Raw genomic sequence first — 17,504 nt, forward strand, 5'->3', positions numbered from 1 at the left:
ATAAACTATTAAATCATATAATTAGAAGTTGTAAATATGATAAGGACAAAATGATATCTCTAAGTATATTGCAAAATTATTTCTACGCAGTGGTTCAAAATCTTTTTTGTGCATCAAGTGAAGTCACAATAATAGATCTAGCTGAAACAATAAATGAGGTAAATTAGTTGCTCAACCCAGGTAAAATCCATAATAATAAAAAGGTTTGATGATGAAAAACAAAAGTGTTTATTATTCAGAGTAATCATTGTGATGTATTGAGAAGAGTTTAATTATAATTTTAGTCATGCACTGAGTGAAAGATAATAGTTATTTATTTTATGATGTTTACTATTCAATGTAAATGTTTTTTTTTTGGCTTTTGCAAAGTAGAATTGTAATTGGCCGTCAGTCCCTTTATTAAATATTTAGTATAGATTTTAAATCCCTTAAACTTAAAACTAGAATTAATTATTAATAACCATACCAAAATTTCACTGGTTGGAAGTAAAATAAAATGTTAATCGCAAAACCAAATATTTTCATCGAATTATTTCAAAATCATATATGCTAAATTCAAAACACATTAGTATATGAAAGACAAATTTTATATACTAATAAGTAACGTATTGTATACCATTTTATAGTATAAACTAGAATACTTTATTAATAACCTTTCAAAATTTTCATTGGTTAGACGTAAAATAAAATGTAACTATGCAATCTTATATTATTTACTGTATTATTTCAAAATAATCAATTCTAAAACTTAAAAATATAACATAAAGAAACTGATTGAGGAAAGAAAAAATTTATAAACCAAGTAATTTATTTTATATGATGCATGATAAGAGAAAGAGCCAATAATATAATATTATTGATTGAGCCACCGAGAAGGAGGTGAGACGGGGCAGCTAAGGTGAATAAATTCATATGATAAGCAAAATTTAATGATTTTTTGTTCCAAGACCCAGTGAGGAGTGACCGAGAAGGCAAGTTCAAGGGAGACGAACCACGCAGATAACGTAGCTAATGCGATTATGGAAGGCCTGATTTACGGCACTAGGGAAAAAAGGGGGAAGGGAGGCGAATTACCAAATAGTCCTATAAAGAGAAAATTTATTTTTTATGGTGAGAAATTGCCCACTCTGGGCATCACATGGTTCTGCCAGTGGAAAACACATTTAATTTTGTTTGTTATATTGAGGAGTTTACTTATATTGTTCATTCTTCAGCCATCTTTGTTTTGGTAATTTTCTCACTGAAAGAAATAAATTTACTTTTTTTTGAATTGGTTTACTAAAAAGAAGATGCTACAACTGGCCGCCACATTTGTTTAGCAGCTATGTACTATATTGTACAGTTCTTTTCTGTGCCTGCATTTTTTTAAGCTGAGAAGTTTATGCTGTATCTATCTCTATTTCTATGGATAATTACCATTTCTAATGTGTTTTCAGCCACTCGAAAAGGTCTTTCCTGAATACTGTGCATGTAGAGAATTCCAAAAGGCAAATATTATCGACCAGACAATTAAAATAGCCAACATCTTATGTAAAATATAGAGATGTCCATTTTCCTGTCTTTGAACTTTTTTGGTGCGATTTTGACTATTATATAAACTCAGTTTGAAACTGATTCTTATGGATTCACAGGAATTGGATGGACATCTTGGAAAAAACGGTGGTTTGTTCTTTCTCGTAAATCCTTGATGTTTTATAGGGTCGACCCTGTAAGTTGAGCACTTATGATCTTTTCGTTATGTTGCTATCTTTAATTTGCTTTTGTTTATTAATTTATCAATAAGGTATCATGTGTAGCTAAGACTCGTGAAGATTGAGAAGTAGATTATATTTTACTAAAATTGAAACATAATGACCCCTATGACCCATGATACTATATGTAGGAAGAATTTAGAAATGATAAAGGAGCTTTATACTGCAGTTCTTTAACCTTTTGGTTGTATAGCCTTTATATATTTCATCCAGTTGGTTGATAATAATAAAGAAAGCAATATGCGATGCAAAGATTTTAGCTTTTAATGATTTATATAATAGATTAGATACTATAATAGATTAGATACTAAGGAGACAGAAAGATATATGTATAAGTTAGTCAAACAATGAGATAGGAGTAGTAAATATTTAGTTCAAGTGAAGTGTATTAAGGATGCAGATCAAAAAGTACTTTTCTTAGAAGATGATATTCAACAAAGATGGATGAAATATTTTGCTAAAGTTTTTAATGAAGAATGTGAAAATACGATTGACTTTAGTAACCTTAGCACCCTAAATGAAAATAAAGATTTCTATTTTTATCGGCGTATTAGTAAAACCAAAGTTAAAGAGGCTTTAAAGAAAATGAAGTGTGGAAAAGCTGTAGGACCTGATGATATTCTAATAGAGGTGTGGAAATGCTTAGGGGATGAAGGAATTTCTTGGCTTACTAAACTTTTAATGTTATTTTGAAGACTAAAAAGATGCCAGATAAGTGGAGAATGAGTGTGTTTATTCTTATTTTTAAGAATAAAGGTGATGTACAAGATTGTGTTAATTATAGAGGAATTAAGCTAATGTGTCATACTTTAAAACTATGGGAACGAGTTATGGAGTGTAGGTTGCAGCATGGTACTAATGTTTCTCAAAATCAATTTGGATTCATGCCGGGTAGGTCTACTATGGAAGCCATTCATTTATTGAGAGGTTTGATGGAGAAATATAGAATGAATAAGGACGATCTACATATGTTATTTATTGTTTTTTAGAAAGCATATGATAAAGTTCCAAAAGAAGTGCCATGGATAGTTCTTGATATGAAAGGAGTTAATAATGCTTATATTCAAATCATTAAAGATATGTTTGTAGGAGCTATTACTTGTGTTCAAACACAAGGTGGTTTGACCAAGTATTTTCCTATTTTGGTTGGATTACATCAAGGATCAGCCTTAAGCCCATATCTTTTTTCTTTAGTCATGGATGTTCTCACTAGACATTTGCAAGAGGATGTACCTTGGTGTATGCTTTTTGGTGATGATATTCTTCTTGTTGATAAGACTAGAAAGGGAGTTGAAGGTAAACTTGAATTATGGAGGTCAACCTTAGATTCTAAAGGTTTTCGCTTTAGTAGATCTAAAACTGAATATATGGAGTGTAATTTTAGTAGTAGTAGACCTAGTTAGGGGATTGTTATTTTGGACGATCAAGTCATTAATAAGAGTACACGTTTGGATATCTTGGTTCTATTGTTCAGAGTTATGGTAAAATAGATGGGGATATTATCAGCAAAATTTAAGTTGGATGGTTGAAGTGGAGGAATGCATTGTGCTTGTTTTGTGATAGAAAGCCCTCCTCAAACTTAAGGGAAAATTTTATAAGATGGTGGTGAGACCTGTAATGCTTTATGGTGCCGAATGTTGGCCATTAAAAGAGAAGCATAATACCAAGTTAAGTGTTGCAGAGATGAGGATATTCAGATGGATGAGTGGCTTTACCCTTAGAGTTAGGATACAGAATGAGCATATACGTGAAAAGGTTCGATTATAGAGAGTCGCCTTAGATGGTTTGGTCATATAAAATGGCGGCCTTCCGATGACCCAATTAGGAAAGTAGAGATATTAGATTTGACTTATGTTAAGAAAGGTAGAGGTAGACCTAAAAAACTTGGTTAGAAAATATTAGAAATGATATTTCTTTATTAGATTTAAACGAGAGTTTGACTTTTAATAGGACACAATGGAAAAAAAAGATTTATATAGCCGACCCCACGTAGTGGGACAAATGCTTGATGTTGTTGTTGTTGCTGTTGTTGGTCGATAATAAATAAGCTTGAAGCTTTATCACCTTTTTCTCATAGTTTGTTTGTAAAAATAGGCTTGTTAATATTTAAAAAAATGTATTACTATGTAGTCTTCTAGATGGTCTACTTTTCTAGTAATAAAAGTTCTATCATCATGCAGCTAAGTATTACCGATTGTAATATTTATCTTTATTTTTTAATTCACCAATGAAACAAGGGTTCATGGGATTGTTTGGTGTATTTAGAACTATTTAATGGTTTTATTCCATTGGATACATTGGGAGATATGCTGAAAAGATGGAAGATGGAATCCTCTTTGTTTCTTCATCTCCACTGGGCTAACTCATAGGAATGCACAAAAAACTTTTTTTAGTTATTGAAAGTCGCTAACACTTCTTGTGATAAGCAAGAGATTTTCCTTTATGGCTAATATCATTTGCTGATCAGTTCATTTTGTTACTTTTTATTACATTTTTCTTTCATGCTAGATTTTTGTTTAAATCTTTATAAAGAGGTTCTTTCATATGCTTCATTATATATAATAGAAGTTACATATGAAAAAATTTATAGCTTGAAACTATTTCTTCCAAAATGTTTTGAAGTGCTTTATTTTCAAGCTTGCCAAATCCTGAACTGTTTCTCTTGCGTTGAATTCAGAACGCGCTACCTCAGAAAGGAAGTGAAGCCCCAAACCCCACACTTGGTGGCATTGAACTCAACAACTCAGGGAGGTTAGTATTTACGAGGGCTGCAAATTTTTTTTTGTTAAAGTTTGTCACTATTATGCGATAAAATTTAACTTAATTTATTGTTAACACAAACTTACGATTATTCAAACTGCAGCGTGGTTGTGAAAACAGACAAAAAACTACTCACTGTCCTTTTTCCTGATGGTCGGGATGGGAGAGCTTTTACTCTGAAGGTTTTTTTCCCTTATGCTGTAGAAATTATTTGGTTATTCTGTTGTCAAGATTTGGTTTAGTCTGTCATTTTTACCTTAAAATTTTGATTGTTGAACAGACAGAAACCTTAGAAGAACTAAATGAGTGGAAAGCTGTATTAGAAGGTGCTTTGGCGCAAGCACCTAGTGCAAACCAAGTAATGGGGCCCAGTGGAATATTTCTTAATGAAGTAGCTGACTCAATTGAAGCTTCAGTTGATCTATGTAATTCCTTACGCGAACAGGATTATTATAGTGCTGCAATGCATTCCTAGTTTTATATTATTTCAGCTTTTTTCAAAAGTTTAATTCATTTTAATTTGTATAAATTATTCACTCTTTTTTTTTTCAACGCTTTGAATTTTATAATAGGAACATTTTGTGCGTATTAAAGAAGGTTTTTCATAAGGAGGATGTTTTGAATGACTTTTAAAGAGATTTGGCTGGTCTTGAATTGTGCCTGATATGCTGCACGTGAACGTCTATTGCCCAAGTTTTCGATGTGCAGTCAACAAAGAGTTTCTACGGAAAGTTCCCTAAAGAAGATTTAATAAGTTCATTCATAAACCTTGGATTTTTGCTTGATTAGAATTTTATGAATGAGAAACCCTTCCTTGTTTGCTTTACAATGTGCTTACCCCAATTATGTTAGTTTGGAGAGGATAAGAAGTGTCTCATTTAAATTCCCTAAATTTTATATGACTTGTTTGAGTTTTGAATAGAAGTGGTTGATATATGTGGAAAGTAGGGAAATATCTTATTTAATACATTAGATTCATGTATTTGTAAGGAAAGGTTCGGTACAAATGCGGATCCTTGAGGAATACTGATTCAACTTGTTTATGAAATTTGATGGAGATCACAATCTGATGTGAAACGTACATGCGATGATGGATTTCATAATGAAAGTTTGCACGCTTAATTTTAGATAGAACAAATAATTATATATTTATAATAATTTGAACGACGAGATAAAACATTAAGGGCGGAAAAACGAGCTTACGGTTGAATCACACGGGTAAGAGTTAAGATCATATAACAATCAAGACAATCTAATGTTGCGTACATGAATGGTTTTCCACAAATATCCCTAGACTAACAATAAGATTAGTTGCTATGAGAAGATCCCTCACACAACTCATTCAATTACTAGGTTTTAGCGGAGAAAATGGCATGAACCTTCATGAATCACTTATAAACCTCAATTGAGTAGCGACTAAGAGATTAAAGATTTGGAGGAGAGTTTACCCAAATAATCGGAAGATACGAAGTTCCGGAGGCTGTAGGGAGGCTTGGAAGGAAGTAGGTGGCATTCATGAACCTTCTTGAAAGTGTGGTCAACAATTTGAAACGTCCGGACAACGTTTGAAGACCTTCCAATTGACTGGACAGCAAGATACAGGTGCAGATTTTCCCTGGACAGCAACTTCAAGCTCTCAGAACAGTCCAGGACAGCCACCTACAAGGCTTAGGGAAACCTTGGACAGCTGCTGTGGACGTTTGGGTTTTCTGGACAGCAATTTGTTGATTGACGGAACTCTGGGTAGCAAGAAAGGTCACTTGGGAATGCAGGACAGCAAGGTTGACCAGCTATATTTCCAGACAGCAAATATACGAAATCTGGACAGCTGTTTGCAATGGAAATTTCTGGACGGACACAAGATCTGTCCAGATCTGGGCAGCAACTTGGACAAGAAATTCATGATTTCGGCTCTCTAGATGCAAGGAAACTAGAGGAATATTATGGGAAAATCTGTGCCAGCAGTGAGAAGAATTGGAATAAATTCCTTACTTATGGACATGCCAAATATGTCCAAACAATTTGGAGTGAAAAGAGAAGGGCCGGCTGGGTTATGTGAGCATTAATGATTTGATTGGTGGTTTAATGGGGCATTAATTGGATAGGAGAGAGAGGCTTGAGATTTAAGTAGGTGGGGCCACTAGTAATTAATCAAATATGAATTTTTATTTCAATTTTAATTGCCTCATGTAACTCCCTAATTTAAAAAATTTAGGAGGAAATTTGAATTTCAAAAGATTGTAACTCCCCTTAATTAATTCCCTAATTTAATTTGGCTTAATTAGGAAAGTCATTAATGAGGGAAATTCAAAATTGGAGGAGGGAGAGGGATTTCCAAACATGAATGATGACTAGGAAAATTCTAAATAAGTCCAATTAATTTAACTTATAATTTGAATTCATTCAAAAAAAAATTTCCATAATGGAACTTCCCAATTTGGAAAGAATTGAATTTTTAAATTTCAAATTCCAGAAGAAGGCTAGGGGGGAGACGTGGGGGAAAATTGCGCGAGTGGAGAGGGCGGCGGCAAGTGCGGCGGTGGAGCTAGGGTGGAGATGCTAGTGGAGGTTTCGGCTTCTTCCACTCTTGACTTGGCTCGCGGTAGTCAATGGAGGAGAAGAAGAATGTGCATGAAGAGGGGAGAAAGGAGATAACCAAAATATACGAGAAAGATAGAGATAACTAACAAACTCACACAGAGATCGTAAGAACCACGAACCTCGGACTCTTCCAAAGATTGACGGGTATTGCGAATTACCCTCCTCGGGCTTCTCCTCTCATGAACTCACTGAGAGATCACGTGAACTCACTAAGAGATCAACAAGAACATAAAACTTTTCATTATCAATAATCATCATCCCAAAATACAAAACAACTAGCCTATAAATAGGCCTCATGAAAAGAAAAGAAATAAAAGACTAAAATGCCCTTTGGACTACAATACTACATGACCACCCATAAGGGTATAATAAAGGAAAAAATAATAATATGAAATAAACTAGTACATATAAATAAATAACTCAAGATCGTAGCCGTTGATCTTCGATGTCCTCATCACAATCTCTGCCTTCTCTCTCTGTTTGTCTGCTATGAGGCTTACATCTGTGTATTTCATGTGTAGTATAACTTGTTGTCTTTATGCTATATGTTTCATCATGTTACTTTTCTGCAAAAATTCTTTTTTTCGTATGAATTCAGTTATTTCAGGTTTGATTTAGTTTTGTAGTTAATTTTTTGGCATTATTGTGTTTGGAAGTATTGGCGAAACTAGTGGGACGCCTATCAGTTTTTATCTTCATTTATAAGCTGTTTGATGGTATGACATGATTTATAATATCTTCTTTTGCAGGCAAGGATAAGCCTCCTACTACATCTTCAATCATTGGGAGGCCAGTTTTACTTGCTCTACAAGAGATTGATGGCTCTCCTTCTTTCTTGGAGAAGGCCCTTAGGTTCATTGAGGAACATGGCAAGTTATTTCTTATTGTTATTTTTTATTTTATTTTAATCTGGATTATTAGAACTCCCTCTCTTGAATAAAAAAAAATCACATACTGTTGCTTAGGCAATCAAAGACAAGAAAAAATCCGTATTATATACCTTTTACTTATGATATGTGTAGCTTTGGTCTTGCTGAACCATCAAAAAAATTTTGAATTTGTTTCTATTGAATGAGGTGGATACTTGAGTTGCAACAACATTTCACGTTACTCATTCACTACTTGTAGTAGGTACTTAAGAACCCTTAAAGTTGATGTCGTTTAATTAATTGTTTGCTATATAGGCGCTAATTATGGGAGTTAAAAATTATTCATACCACGTTATGAAGAAAAAAAAAAAAGGCTAAAGCCTCTGTACTTTCCACAATCAATAGAATATTTAAGCTATAATTAGAGAACTGGAGAAGTTCCTTACTGTAGCTTGTAAATTTTGTTAGAAATTAGTAAAATAAGACAATTGATATGAATGAGTTCTTTGGCGTGCTAACCTACTGATAAGCTACAAATGTGTAAGATAATATCTTATAGATCTCTAAAGGCAATTTTTCATAACACTATATTTAAACAAAATATTCTATATCGATCAGAGTGTTAGGCCAGAAACAAGTGGTTGATAGTCAAGTTAATAGTGCTAAGTAAGAACGCTATGGTAGAAGTGGTAAAACTATGAAAGATAAAACATTAAATGATTAAATTAGAGAGGTAATGGAAGTAGAACATATAATATATAATAGATTAGATAATTGAAGAAGAGCTAGGTCATTTAGGCCATATTATTAACAGCAAAAAATAAAAGATGAGCTAGCAAGACAAATAGATGGAATTAAAAATATTGTGAAGATAAAAAATTCATATACAAAAGGTAATCCATCTTGAAATTTGTATAAATATTTGTCTAAAATAGAGTTAAAACCTCGAGTTGCACTATTTAAGCTAACGTAAACCGGCATACATATATGGGGAGAGACAATTGTGATCTTTCTCTGATGGCTTACGATATTTCCTAAGCAGGAATTAAAGTTGAAGGCATCTTACGGCAATCTGCTGATGTTGAAGAGGTAATGCACAGGGTTCAGGAATATGAGCAAGGTTAGTTGGCATTTTCTTTTTTTGTTTCCTGTACCTTTCTTAAGAGAATTGTTCTTTCTGTGCTAGTGACATTGTTGTGCATTTCCATAGTCACTTTGTTTAGTTTTCTAAGGCTGTTTTTTTGTGCCGGTTAATGTCTGTCACCTGCTAGATTCTTGAATTGTATTTTTCCAATTTCAGGAAAAACTGAGTTTGGTCCTGATGAAGATGCTCATGTTATTGGTGATTGCATTAAGGTAATTCCTTATTTTTTTTGATAATTTCGTTATTCTTTATTCAATAAATTGAATTGAACTATACCAAAACACATTTTTGAATTTTACTTGCAGCATGTGCTCCGGGAAATGCCATCATCCCCTGTTCCAGTATCATGCTGTATGACTCTGGTTGATGCATATAGTACGTTGACCATGGAAGTAAACGTTTTCTTATATTTTGTCTTAGTGAGATGCTTTATCTATTCCTTCTTGATGCTTTGAATAGTGAATAAAAAAGAGAACGAAAGGATAGAATGTGAACTGCAATCACTTAGTTTGAAGCACTCAACATGAACTTGTGAATAACATGGATATCCATAGCATGTTTATAAACAAAGGGAACATAGGGCGAAGTTGACTTTTCCAAATATTATTTGCTGTTCTGTTGACCTCTGCCATTGAAACGAAAATAGAGAAATAAAAAAAAAGGCCTAAAATCATTAGCTGTAACAGCCGAAGCCCATCCCGATTTTCCGCTGAAATCCCGCTGAACTCAAACAGAAATCCCGTAACCTCGTACTTGTTCGGCGCCGTTCGCGTCGCTTCTCCGCGAATCCTACGAAGACGGCTTCGATCGCCTCCCATTTGCGTCTATAAGAGGGAGACGAGCTCTCTGCTTCCACGACCATTCCATTCACTCTTCCCTCCTCTCCACGACACTCAGTGCTTCCATTCCATCGCATCCCGTCGCCCCTCCCTTGCTTCTTCAGCCCGAGAGAGAGAGAGAGGCTCGGTTCTTACCAGTCCCGATTCCTCCAATCCCACCGACGCCAGAACTCCTCCCTCTACCGCCTCCGATCTCCCATTGCCGTAGCCGACCTCTTGAAGCCCTAGACCCGAGCTCGTCTCTACCTCCATCGACGACGTGCTCTTCCTACAGGATCGGAAGTCACGATCATTTTGATCGAAGCAAGCACAGGAGCGCGCTTGCTGTGATCGTAACTTTCTCCCTTACCCGCGCTTCTTCGGCCGAACCAGAGAGTGAGGGTGAGGAAATCTTTTTTAATATATATAAATATTATTTATATTATTTATTTGTTATAAATTTTATTAATTATGTTTAATAATTACCTAATTATAATAATAATTAATTATCTAATAGTAAATTAATTATATTTATAATTATTTAATTAGTTATAATTAATTTTGATTAATTATAATTATAATTAACTTATTAATTATAATTAATTAATAATTAGTGATTAATTATTAATAATAATTATTTAATTATTAACATAATTAATATAAATTATAATGAATAAATGCTTGTAAATAATCCCCTCCACTCTCTTTCCTCGACGTACGCGTCGGGTCGGCAAACCACCCATGCACGCTTTTCTCTAGCGTGGTGGGAGGGAACCCGATGCGACGCCTACGACGAGGTAGGCGAGTGACTCCTCGATCCGTGTGCCAACCCCGACGACACTTGCAAGAAATTTCGGGTGAAAAACTACTACACTCGGACCTGTTTGAACTCAAAAGAACAAAGATCTGGACTCCAATGAACAATGACTTGTGGACTTTTTCGAATACGAGCAGAGGATCTGAACAAAACCTAAATGATTAATAAAGATCAAATTCAAATGAAATGAACTCGAAATTGGACCAAATTGAAATCATTTGAATACAAAATTGAATTCAAAAGAGCTTCGGAAGATATTGAACAAGCACTTGAACTCAATACGGACTGCAAGGAATTGGGTCTTCATGCTCTTAAAGATGTGGAAATCCTAAATTCTCAAATGAACATAAGCATTTGATGCATGCAAAGGACTAGTGGCAAGAAGTCTTCAAACATAAATGACTTGTTAATGATATCAGTCAAACTACGAAATGCACAATTATCATCTACATGTTACAATCAAAGACATGTTATGCAAGCAACGTAGATTGAAATGGAGGCACTTGAAATTAATAGGAGAAACTTGTCTAGTATACAACAAGTCACATCAAGATGAGTCATTGAATACATCGACGCCTTGTAGATGACATTGTTAATGTTTACGACCCGTTCCTGTAAGCAAGTGCAATCAACAAACCACCTGAGATTGATGAAAGGTGGATATGATGCAAAGACAAGGGTCTTCTACAAATACCTTCAGGAGGTCGTAGTAAATGCAGCGGTCCCCTGCAAATGACTACAAATCACTTGTGGATAACAACAATGTGTATATCGTAAGCACAACGAACCACTGTGGGCACAAGCATAGATATAGCCTACGACAACGGTGATCAAGATCCACTAGCATTTCGGGTGTAAGGGCAACCCGGTGTACAAAAAAAAAAGAAGAACACCCCCTCACAGAAAGAAAGAGATGTTCCGAGGTCTCTCTTTGATCTTATACTTGAAAAGAAAATAATCCCGCCACCCACAAATATCAGAAGTAATAAGTCCACTATACTAAAGACCCGAAAAGGAGTTCTCTTCAAAACAACAAACTTCAAAGTCCAGAAGTCCCTCCCCGGTGAATGAGAAAAGGGGAGTCAACATCAAATGCCTTCTAACATTAAGACTCAGCGCCACCGGATCTGGAACACTCATACAAGCAGACAGAAGGCATCCACAACTACAAATATTTTAAAGTACCCATGCACCTGCACTATAGTTTGTATACACATAGGTACACAATGGGGTATGTCCAAATCAATGAAATTATCGACCCGCATGGGCCCCGGCGAGCGTGTTATTGGTACACACGTGACGTCTAGGGATGCTGCGCATGTTATTAAACTTGAACCCGATCCTTCTAAAAAGATAAAAAGAGTCGACATGGTTTAATTATATTATTATAGAATGCCCCCAAACCCTCATGGGCCCCGGCGAGCGTATTATTGGTACTCACTGACGTCTAGGGATGCTGCGTGGGTCAACAAGTGAATTCAAATTCGAACCCGATCATTTTATACTGATCATAGGAGTCTACAAAGTTCGAACCATTAAGCAAATATGTGGCCGTGGCGACCAGAATATTTGTTTTAATACCTTCATATTAGGCATTCAAAGCCTAAAATCAAAAGAATTCACTCTCAAAGGCATAAAGCCTACGAAACACAATCCTCTGTCGACAACCAGACAGAGTCGACAAGGTTCAAGCTTTAAATGGAAATAACCCCCTAACACCCCGATGATGGCCGTATTGATTGGTTATCTCAACCGGAGGGGTGATTCAAATCCTTTCAAATTCCATTCAAATGCCAGAAAATCTAAACTCTACAAAGTCCAAATCCAAAAACCCCAAAATTCCAAAAATCATCCAGAATCTAGAGAATTCCAAAAATATTTAAAGATGGAAATCTAACCATTAAACACTTAAAGCAAAATCCACCCGCCCTCCGCAACAGTCTGCCGGGGTGGACAAATTCAAATAAACTCTAGCTCACAAAAGAGCTAAATGCCTAATCGAAAATATCACTAGTATCCATTCTCAAACAATCTCTTGCCAGTAAGGACGTGGTACATGTCCTCTAACCGGCAGTTTCGCCGCCAAATGGCACTGCAGGTAAACGGTTATGACCCGGGGCCCTCTGAACCGAGTGATTTTGCCGCCAAATGGCACCACAGATAGCGGTTATGGCCAGAGCCAATACGCTCCTTAATGGCGTTAAATCCTTGAGATATGAATCAATAGGATATGATCGATAGGGCACAAAGCGCTCTGTTAGCTAAGGTGGAAACCAAATTCCAAATGGTGAAAATTCCAGTTCCCTCACCATCTGCTTTAAGTTCCAGATGGTGAAAATTCCAATTTTAAATGTCAATTTTCTCAAATCTCTCAACCCAAATTCCAAACATATAAACCTTTAAATTCCTAAACTTCCAAACATTTCAAATACCTAAACCTATGCTGCTACTATATGCCAGATACACGTATTTTATACGTATCTGATTGACGACTAGCCTTAATCGAAAGTTCTCTCTCGTGATCGGGAGGGGTAATTAACTATAGGGGCTTGCGCCTATAGGAAACCAGAACTCAGATATAAAGTCCTCGCAAAATGAGGGCAAAATCTCTGGATAGTGTCTTATCTACAAACCCATCTGCCTTCCAAAATTTACCTCGGAACATATTCAGCTAAAACTCCCTCGTCGAAAAAAAAAAGGAAAAGCGCAGCGGCGCGGAGGCCGGGGACGAATTTTCGGAGCCCACATGTTCATTTGTCAAGCTCCATTTTGACCCTCTCCGGTCAACGATGAGATGCAATAGAGGCAGGCAATCGAGGTTGAGGCATTTCCTACTCACACTTATCCTGACTTCTCTTTCAACTCAGTATTGAGTAGAAAATTTATCTGACTAATTCCCAAAATATATCTCGTCCTTCAGTACATTCATCATACTCATTGATATGGAAGCGTGCATAATTTAAATCAGTAAAATAGATTACAAACCTTCTAATACTTTCATAGAAAATTTATATATTTTAGAAGTTTTTAATTTACATATATATATTTTTAGATTACTTCTTAAAACTGTACATCCATCCATAATACTATGGTACATGTTTAAGTTGGCTCGATTGCCAATAGTTCCACTAGTTTCTTTCTCTTTCCAAAAAAATAGTCATCATAATATCTAATGCGCAAAACGCTCTGGGGGATAAACAATTCTTATAGAAAGTGCAAACAGACAAGAAATAAGTAATAATTTACTTACTGGTCTTTTGAACTAATATGAGCATTGCTGATAATTGATGTAGTTAAGTAGTGCATTAATAAAGTTTAAAAAAAATTGCTTTGACATTTAAATAAATAAAAGACGTAAGATTAAGCATAATTATCTATAAGAGCATGAAATGTATATGCCAATTTATAAATTATAAAGTGCACTCTACTTATCAATTGCTCGCACCAATTTCATTATCATTTTTGTTATTGCTTATTAATTTCTTAGAAATGTTATGTAATTTATTATAGGCTTTTGACGCATTTTATATCATTGGTGGAAATGCTTAGGCGATGAAGGAACTTTTTGGCTTACTAAACTTTTTAATATAATTTTGAGGACTAAAAAGATGCCAGATGAGTGGAGGAGTGTGTTGATTCATATTTTTAAGAATAAAGGCTATGCATAATAGTGTACGAATTATAGAGGAATTAAGTTAATGTGTCTTACTTTAAAACTTTGGGAGAGAGTTATTGAGCATAAGTTATGACGTGATACTAATGTTTCTCAAAAGCAATTTGGATTCATGCAGGGTAGGTCTACTATGGAAGTTGGACATTTATTGAGAGGTTTAATGGAGAAGTATAAGGAGAATAAGGAGGATATACATATGACATTTATTGATTTAGAGAAAGTCTATGATAAAGTTTCAAGAGAAGTGCTATAGAGAGTTTTAGAAAAGAAAGAGGTTAATAATGCTTATACTCAATCTGTTACTTGTGTTCAAACACAAGGAGGTTGGACCAAATATTTTTCTATTTCAGTTGGATTACATCATGGATCGGCTTTAAGCCCATTTCTTTTTGCTTTGGTCAAGGATGTTCTTACTAGGCATTCATAGGAGGATGTACCTTGGTGTATGATTTTTATTGATGATATTCTTCTTGTTGATAAGACTAGAGAGGGAGTTGAAGGTAAAATTGTATTATGGAGGTCAACCTTTGAGTCTAATTGTTTTCATATGAGTAGATTTAAAATTAAATACATGAAGTCTAATTTTAGTAATAATAGATCTAATGGGGGGGATTGTGATTTTGGGCAATCAAGCCATTAATAAGATTAAACTTTTTAGATATCTTGGATCTATTGTTTAGAGTGATGGTGAAATAGATTGGGATATTATTAGTATAATTCAAGTTGGATGGTTGAAGTGGAGGAATGCAATAGACTTGTGTGATAGAATAGTCCCCCTCAAACTTAAGGGAAATTTCTATAAGATGGTGGTGAGGCTTGAAATGCTTTATGGTGCAGAATGTTGGCCTTTAAAAGAGAAGCAACTGTTGCAGAGACTAGGATGCTTAGGTGGATGAGTGGCTTTACACTTAGGATATGATACAAAACGAGCATATACGTTAAAAGGTTGGAGTAGCTCCAATGGAAGATAAGATTGGAGAGAGCCGCCTTAGATGGTTTGGTCACATAAAACAGTGGCCTTCGATGATCTGGTTACGAGAGTAGGTGTATTAGATTTGGCCTATGTTAAGAGAGATAGAGATAGATTTAAAAAGACATGGTTAAAAAAATATTAGAAATGACATTTTTTATTAGATTTAAATTAGAATTTGACTCTTAACAGGACACAATGGAGGAAAAGGATTCACGTAGCTGATCCCGTACTGGGATAAAGGCTTGATGATGATGTTGTTGTAGTATTCCAGTTAGTTTTATCTTTATTTTGTATATAACCACTTTTGCATTGCACTTATTTAAATTCTTTGCACCAGTGCCTAATAAATTATATTTTTAATTCTCACCTTTTTAATTAATTCAAAAAAAATTCACACTTTTATCGAGGTTTGGTATTAGATTTTCTGTACAAATGCTTGTAGAACCATAGGAGTGATATAATGTATAAAGTCTTTTTATGCTACTGCAGATAGGATTCTCAGTTCGTTCATATGAGGTTTTACTTGAATATTTTATGTTAGGAACCTATCGTGGATCCAGAGTCAAGAACATGCGTGATGCAATATATGGGACCTTCCCTGAGCCTAACCGTCGTTTGCTACAAAGGTAAACTGTAAATTTTAACGATTACTTCATTGTGTTTTGGTATTCACTTGTACGAAATAGACAGAAACAACTTGTCAGTGGCCTTGATCTGACTTGGGTTTATCAGTATTCAAATACTGATTCTTTTTTGTTGTCCTTATTTTTAGCTTTTGGATTTTATGAAGTTCATTATCCCATTGCTTATTGAAGTACTTTGTGTAGTTGGGACAGAACCTATATATTTACCACAAATGTCAATGTTTTAAAAACTGGACTGGCTGGTTTAACCGGTTGAATTTTGAACCGGTCTATCAGCCGGTTCGGTTTATTCCCAAAATCAGTTTCACAATGAACCGGTCAAAACTGGTTCTAACCGCTAGTTTGACCGGTTAGCCGGCGAACCGGCGCCAGTTTTCCAAAATAAGTTAGCTTATTTTATATGAAGTAATTAATTTTTAAAATAAGTTAGTATATAATTAAATTAATTAATTTAATATAATGTACTTAAGTTAATAAATTAATTTAAATTGTTATTTTAAAATACATATTAAATTTATAACTTTTTTTATTAAATAAGCACTAACTATGTTTTGTCACCTGACTCCATCACTCCATGTGACTTATGTGAACCCAAAAAACAATATACACAACACTTATATAGGGCCTAAGTTAAAAAAAAAGAAGAAAAGAGCCTAAGTGATGTAGGACTAAAAAACAAAGATGAAGTTCTCATGTTAACTATATATGTACTATATATTTTTGCACATATTTATTAATTAAATTTTTATAATGTGAATAATATTTAGTTTTTAGTTGATAATATTTAAGTATTTATCTAATTAATTAATTATATAATATAAAAATAAATTTTTATTAATTTTGAATAATAAATGATATAACATTAATTTATAGATGAAATTTTATAATGTAATTTTTGTATATAATTTATAGTTATAAATTGTTTCTAAACCTATAATATAAATAAAAAAATTATTCATATAAAATTTATAAACTTATAAGTAAAGTAATTTTATAATAAAGATGAATTAAAAATAAAGATAAAATATGTTTAAATTTAAAATTATAGGATATATTATATATGTTTGAATATTATTTGTTTGTAGCCTCAAATTTGCATTATTTCATAATTATTATGTCATAATTATGCAATTTAGATGATATTTAAATAATTTTGATATTTATTACATCATCCGGTTCAACTCCGGTTCGACCCCGATTGAACCATGGAATCGTGAACCTCTCTTTCCGGTTCATTGTTTAGTCCGATTTTTACAACCTTGACAGTTATAGCAAAAATGCTGTTATCTCCACTGCTTATACGCCATCATGATGGTTTTTTTGAATCTTGTACGTTGAAATTTCAAGTAAATATCAACAAATAGATATTATTCATTTTAATATAGGATTGTGCTTTCAAGTTTGATCATAATACTTTTATTTCTCTTTTCTCGGAGTTGCTAGAGTTGGGAAAA

General features: G+C 34.1%; 1 protein-coding gene across 1 annotated transcript in view; it reads left to right on the top strand.

Moving 5' to 3' along the window:
• The window catches only part of LOC110100808 (rho GTPase-activating protein REN1), a 67,338-nt gene that overhangs the window by 16,045 nt on the left and 33,789 nt on the right, over positions 1–17,504 (top strand). The window contains exons 4-12 of the mRNA XM_020828483.2: positions 1,632–1,708; positions 4,429–4,502; positions 4,615–4,693; positions 4,792–4,936; positions 7,862–7,981; positions 9,024–9,101; positions 9,282–9,337; positions 9,431–9,500; positions 15,948–16,032. Coding sequence (XP_020684142.1) covers positions 1,632–1,708; positions 4,429–4,502; positions 4,615–4,693; positions 4,792–4,936; positions 7,862–7,981; positions 9,024–9,101; positions 9,282–9,337; positions 9,431–9,500; positions 15,948–16,032 — 784 coding nt within the window. The remainder of the gene's footprint in view (positions 1–1,631; positions 1,709–4,428; positions 4,503–4,614; positions 4,694–4,791; positions 4,937–7,861; positions 7,982–9,023; positions 9,102–9,281; positions 9,338–9,430; positions 9,501–15,947; positions 16,033–17,504) is intronic.

The sequence above is a fragment of the Dendrobium catenatum genome, unplaced genomic scaffold (assembly GCF_001605985.2).
Source record: "Dendrobium catenatum unplaced genomic scaffold, ASM160598v2 fragScaff_scaffold_314, whole genome shotgun sequence".
In the NCBI taxonomy this organism is placed as follows: Eukaryota; Viridiplantae; Streptophyta; class Magnoliopsida; order Asparagales; family Orchidaceae; genus Dendrobium; species Dendrobium catenatum.